Source organism: Bidens hawaiensis, unplaced genomic scaffold (assembly GCF_021521415.1).
Source record: "Bidens hawaiensis isolate Kalapana, Puna unplaced genomic scaffold, B.hawaiensis_p1.1 tig00018138_1, whole genome shotgun sequence".
Classification (NCBI taxonomy): Eukaryota; Viridiplantae; Streptophyta; class Magnoliopsida; order Asterales; family Asteraceae; genus Bidens; species Bidens hawaiensis.
Genome location: NW_027492743.1, coordinates 386,196 through 392,014, shown reverse-complemented (window position 1 = coordinate 392,014; position 5,819 = coordinate 386,196). Strand labels below are relative to the sequence as shown.

At 35.7% G+C, this 5,819-nt stretch overlaps 1 protein-coding gene across 1 annotated transcript; it reads left to right on the top strand.

The window, feature by feature from the left end:
- The first annotated feature begins 1,325 nt into the window (after positions 1-1,325).
- On the top strand, positions 1,326-5,753 carry LOC143555509 (polyadenylate-binding protein-interacting protein 7-like). The gene is made up of 5 exons (XM_077045039.1): positions 1,326-2,082; positions 3,143-3,587; positions 3,682-3,752; positions 3,843-3,967; positions 5,116-5,753. The coding sequence occupies exons 1-5, from the start codon at positions 1,438-1,440 to the stop codon at positions 5,417-5,419; spliced, it is 1,590 nt and encodes a 529-aa protein (XP_076901154.1). The 5' UTR covers positions 1,326-1,437; the 3' UTR covers positions 5,420-5,753.
- The last annotated feature ends 66 nt before the right edge of the window (positions 5,754-5,819 follow it).

Here is a 5,819-nt window from a genome sequence, read left to right as displayed (position 1 = left end):
ATTGTATGATATCTAGGAGCGGATGAGCAGTTCAAACTAGCTTATTTTTTCTTAAACTCAACACTCTATGGGAGTTTTATTACCTTTGGACAGTAGTATGTTGCTAGTCAGCTTCAGCTCAATCTAAGTGCATTTCAACACTTATGAAACATATATGGCCAGCTATAAGGTATAAATGCAAATCAAGTATTTCAAAGTATGCAATAGCCACACATAGGAATACTTCGACTTGCATTTAGATCTTAAAGTAGCCTATATAAGTTTAAGAAATGTTGAATTGTACTTTGATAATATAACTGTATCAAATTTAAGGATTTTGAACTTAAGATTACCTGCGACAGACGATCGCTCAAAGGAAGACTACACCATAGCGTTGGAATTTGGATTTAGGAAATAAGCTTGGTTTGAGCCTTACCTAGATTTCATAAATTACAATTTGACCGCATATACTTTGCTTTGATCCTTTCTTGCCTACGGCGTTCCCATATTTAACATATCGTAGATGATGAATTTAGTTTACAAAGACCTTAAGCAAATTGTGGTTACTTTAAGTTGAAAGATTCAAGCGAACACAGGGCAATTTATTTAGTTATCTTTAAGTGGTACTAGCTAGTTATCTTCTCATCTTCAAGATCTAAGTGCAAAAGTAAGCATAGCATTGTAGGGGTGTAATCGAGCCAAGTTAGCTCGTGAGCTACTCAAGATTGGCTCGTCAAATGCTCAAATCGAGTCGATTTTAAATGAGCTTGAGCTCGGGATCGAGTTTCAAAATAAGCTTGTTTAATAAACAAGCCGGAGCTGGCTCGCCAGCCTAAACATGTTTATTATTTATATAATTTTTATTGTATGTATTAAGTGTAATAAATGCATATATATATAATAATATATATTATATATAAAATTATGATAAAAATAACTAAGTAGTATATATTATGTTATATATCAAAGTTATGCTGAATTTTGAAGTTTTCTAATATAATATGGTTAAAACTGTATATAATTTGTTTAACAAATAATAAACTAGCCGAGCTCGAGCTCTTGTAAGTCAAAACGAGTCGAGCTCGAGCTCTTGTAAGTCAAAACGAGTCGAGCTCGAGCTCTTGTAAGTCAAACGAGCCGAGCTTGAGCGTATTCAGGCTCTACTTGGCTCGGCTCATTTGCAACTCTACTAAAATTGAAATGTATGAAACTATTCCAATGCTATTATTTCTTGTTACAGTATGAATTATTCTTTCTTCGTTATCCTTAATACGTTTCTGTTTTAGATCTTCACTTTTACTTTTACCACTTTTAGTTCTCTCTCTTGATATCTTTCAGTTCACTAATATTTATATCTGTTTGCAGGATATGGCTAACACCAACTGTAATTGATACGCTTAGTTTTAGAGTTCTCTCATACGCCCTTAGATTCGTTTTAATTTTTTATTGTGAACAAGAATGAGCCTACTCAATAAAGGAGGTTCTGTTATTGAGAAAACGCTTAGCTCACCAACAGGAAAAGCCAAAACCTTAAATCCCGATGCTGCAGAATTCGTCCCGTTTGCTCTAAGATCACCATCTGGAACCACAAGTGCTTCAAGATCAGGGAAATCAATACTCAACAGATCAGAGTCGTCCGTGTCCAATAATTCTGATGACGAGGCACACCAGTTCTGGAAGCACCAGTTACCTGATGACATCATTCCTGATTTCAACGTTTTGGGAGAAGAATCTCAAGGAATCAATAATGTTACGTTTTCCAATTTGTCAATATCAGATGCTAGTGGAGCTTCAAGGTTATCGGTTCCTCATATTAATGGTAGTGGTTTTACTGAGAAGATGAGATATCAGTCTGCAGCTAGTTTTCAACCAGTGGCTTCTAAGCCGTGGGATATTATTGATGAGCCTTTGTACAATGGTGATGCTGGACAAGAGTATTTAGATGAGTTGCTTAACGAACAGCAGATAGAGGGCACAGAAGTAAATTCACTTCAGTTTTTGGCTTCTCAGTTTCCTGGTTTTGCAGCTGAAAGTCTTGCTGAGGTTTATTATGCTATTGGGTGCGACTTGAATTTGACAGTTGAGATGCTTATGCAGCTTGAGGTGTACCTTTCTTTTAGATCTTGTGGGTTTGGCCCAGTTGATTTGGATAAAATAATTCTAGATATTATTTTTCTGAAGCTTGGGTTTGGCTCGTTTAATTTTCGTTATTAGTTGATTAGTTTTTACTAGGTTGTTGTTGTAGCCATTTCTATGGCTCGTATTAATTTCTTAATTACTTAATTTATATTCTAGGCCGTTTCTGTAGCTATTTATAGACATTTACAATTATTTTTGCGCATATATATTTTAATTATAGTTTTTATATATAATAACAATATATATTTTTGTACATAATAGTAGTTATTATGTAGTATATATTTAATTTATCAAATAAATTTTTTTAAATAATAGGCTCGTTTAGGCCCAGTTGATTTGGATAAAATAATTCTAGATATTATTTTTCTGAAGCTTGGGTTTGGCTCGTTTATTTTTCGTTATTAGTTGATTAGTTTTTACTAGGTTGTTGTTGTAGCCATTTCTATGGCTCGTATTAATTTCTTAATTACTTAATTTATATTCTAGGCCGTTTCTGTAGCTATTTATAGACATTTACAATTATTTTTGCGCATATATATTTTAATTATAGTTTTTATATATAATAACAATATATATTTTTATACATAATAGTAGTTATTATGTAGTATATATTTAATTTATCAAATAAATTTTTTTAAATAATAGGCTTGTTTAGGCTCGTGAGCTAGCTTGATAAGTAAATTTCAGGCCCTGGCTCGTTTGTTAAACAAGCTTATTTTTAGCCTAAAGCTCGTTTAAGCCGACTCGAGCTCGCTTAAGCTCGTTCACACCCCTACTCAGAATGGCTGTCTGCTGTGCCTTTGGCACTCTTGATAAATACTTCCAGACAAGTAATTGAAAATCACAGATATATTTCATAACGTCATACTTCAACTAAAAAGAGCATATGTCACGAGCTCCTGTTTTCTTGCATTTTTATATGGAATTTTACTCACATCCATAATTAAATTAGTTTGATATTAAAAATCATGGCTAATATGTTTTGGATATTAACTCATTTAACTCTGTTTTTTTATAATTGCAGCTTCAGGTAGATAATGGACTGAAACTGAACCCGAATCTAAACTCCAAAACCTTATCTGCTCCAAATCTCAGTTCTCTAGATTTTCCCGCTCTTTCTCCTACGGACAACCAGAATAACATACCAACATTTTCGGTTCATGATCATCAGCAGAATAATAATAATAATAACTCTTATCGTTCTTTGGAAAAAGAATTACTCATGTTCAAATCTTCCTCATTTTCTCCATCTTTGGGTGCTACAGATTTTGCATCTGCAGTTAAAAAAATGGCAGCACATGACTCAAGCATATGGAAGTATGATAATAACCGTTCACCAAACTCCACTGGATCAAGTAGAAGTTCTCATAACTTAGCCAGCGGTTATGGTTATGGGGATCGGTTGGTTCACCGAAGTTCAAACCGTTTCGGCTCTGCTCCTGTCTGGCTTGAAACTGGTGATGCAGTTGGTAATGTCTTTGATGAAACATACATGTAATTAAATAAACATTTTTTTAATTTAATGGACTGTGTCTATGCAATTTAACTTTGTTGAGATCGCAGCAAATATGTACTCGGAAATGCGCGGTGAAGCTCGTGATCATGCTCGCATACGCAACACATATTTTGAACAGGTATAGTGTTTTTAAGGCGGAATATAGACTTTTATATATGATTTCTTATGTATAAGTTTTTGAGTGATTTGCATTTTTGCAATGATATAGGCACGTCAGGCGTACCTTGTTGGCCAAAAGGCTTTAGCTAAGGAACTGAGTGCAAAAGGACAGTTACATAACATGCAAATGAAGGCTGCTCATGAAAAGGCTCAAGAATCTATTTACTATCAGAGGTTAGTTTTATTTCTGCGTGTAAATGTATCATTTAGAATATTTCTAGAAATTTATATGCTTTTTAACAAAAATCGAGGCACACGTCATGTCAATGGGCTTTTATGTCACAACTCAGATAGGTCAAACATTTTGAAAGTTGCATGGAGTCCATTTTTAATTCATGTGACCTTTTGAATGGTTTTTAAAAGAGTTACTTAGACTATGCGTTGTTGAATACCGCCCCTCCACGTCATCGCCACTTAGGAAACGGGGCTTTAAAGCCTCTCTCCATAATGTTTCGTTGTGGTTTAAAGCCCTTATCATGTTTTATATATATGTGTGTGTGAGAGAGAGAGAGAGAGAGAGAGAGTATTAAAGAAGCTGCCCCCACCATTTCTCCTTGCTTCCCTGGCAACAGTTTGCCGGATTTCCTCTTGCCGTCTTATCCATGCAGCCCCGGCATGGTGGTTGGGGCTTTAAAGCCCCCCTTGCCGCCCACTTTAAAGGCCACAACCGACAGTCTTAGTAAAATAGCCAACAAAGGTGTATCCATAACAAAAATTAGATTATTATTTTGAATTCATTATCAATATTTTTGTAATTTTTTAGTTTTTAAAGTGGGCAAATAGTTGTTTTGTATGTCATCCTAACCGGTAAAAGATGTTTGGTTTTAAGTAGGGGTGTAAACGAGCCGAGTTGAGTCGAGCCCAAGATCGTCCAGGTTGAGATCAGCTCTTTTAAGTTACTAGAGCTCAAACTTGGCTTTTGAGTAGTTTTTTTTTAAGCTCGAGCTTGTCTGGGGCGACTCATATATAATTTATTGGTTAACTAAAGTACATTATTTAATATATTAAATCAAAACTATAAAAATAATAGGCTTGTGAGCCAGCTGGTTCGATTATTAAACAACTTGGCTTTTTTATGCTTGAATCAATTTCAGCTTCTAGCGAACCAAGTTCGAGTAACTCACGCATGGCTTGGCTTATTTTCACATTTTCAAGCCTAACCCGTTGACCTTTTTACCTGTCATTTGGGGTGTTCAGGGTTCGTTCTGTTGGTTTTTTTGTTCAAATCATAGATCAAAGCGTGACAGTTTTTGACATTTTATATGCGTGACCTGTCCATCTTGCCATCTCTAATTTTCTTGGGCTTCAATTTGTTTCTACAGGAATTCTACAAGTTTAGATATGCAAGGCAATGGAAGAGGACAAGAAAGGATAATCGATCTTCACGGGTTGCACGTGAACGAAGCCATTCACATCTTAAAGCGAGACCTCATGACACTTAGAAACATAGCCAGGTCAACCGATCAGCGGGTGCAAGTCTACATTTGTGTTGGAACGGGCCACCACACCAAAGGGATCCGCACTCCTGCTCGACTTCCAGTTGCGGTCCAAAGATACCTCTTGGAGGAAGAAGGCCTGGACTACTCTGAGCCCCAGCCTGGCCTACTACGCGTTGTGCTTTATTAATAAAAACCAAGGTGGTATACGCGTTTTTTGAAACCATAACTCGTTTTAAAAGAAGAATATTTTCATGAAAAAAAGAACCAAAAAAGTGAAATTCTTGTATGTGTACATGGAAGTAAGGTTAGAAAGTAGTTTGAAAATGGAAGTAAATGGAAAAGTGAATTGTATCTGTATTTGTATTATAAAGGTTTTTGATCTGTCAAACATTGGTGACTGTTTTATGGTGGTATCGTGCGGTTTTCAAGGAGCGCGGGTGTTGGGTCCTTGGTTAGATTCTTGTTGGCGAAGGATAACTGTTGGTTGAATTACGGTGAACTTGGTTAAGCACACTTCTTGCATCAACTTGCTATATAAATGGTGTATTTTAGGTAGAGGTAAACAAAAACCGTATAGGAACAGGAAC

Excerpts from the sequence above, each read along its gene's own strand:
- LOC143555509 (XM_077045039.1), top strand. The coding sequence starts at position 1,438 with ATGAGCCTACTCAATAAAGGAGGTTCTGTTATTGAGAAAACGCTTAGC. Across the intron at positions 2,083-3,142 it reads AGATGCTTATGCAGCTTGAG|CTTCAGGTAGATAATGGACT; the intron begins GTGTACCTTTCT and ends TTATAATTGCAG. Across the intron at positions 3,588-3,681 it reads TGAAACTGGTGATGCAGTTG|CAAATATGTACTCGGAAATG; the intron begins GTAATGTCTTTG and ends TTGAGATCGCAG.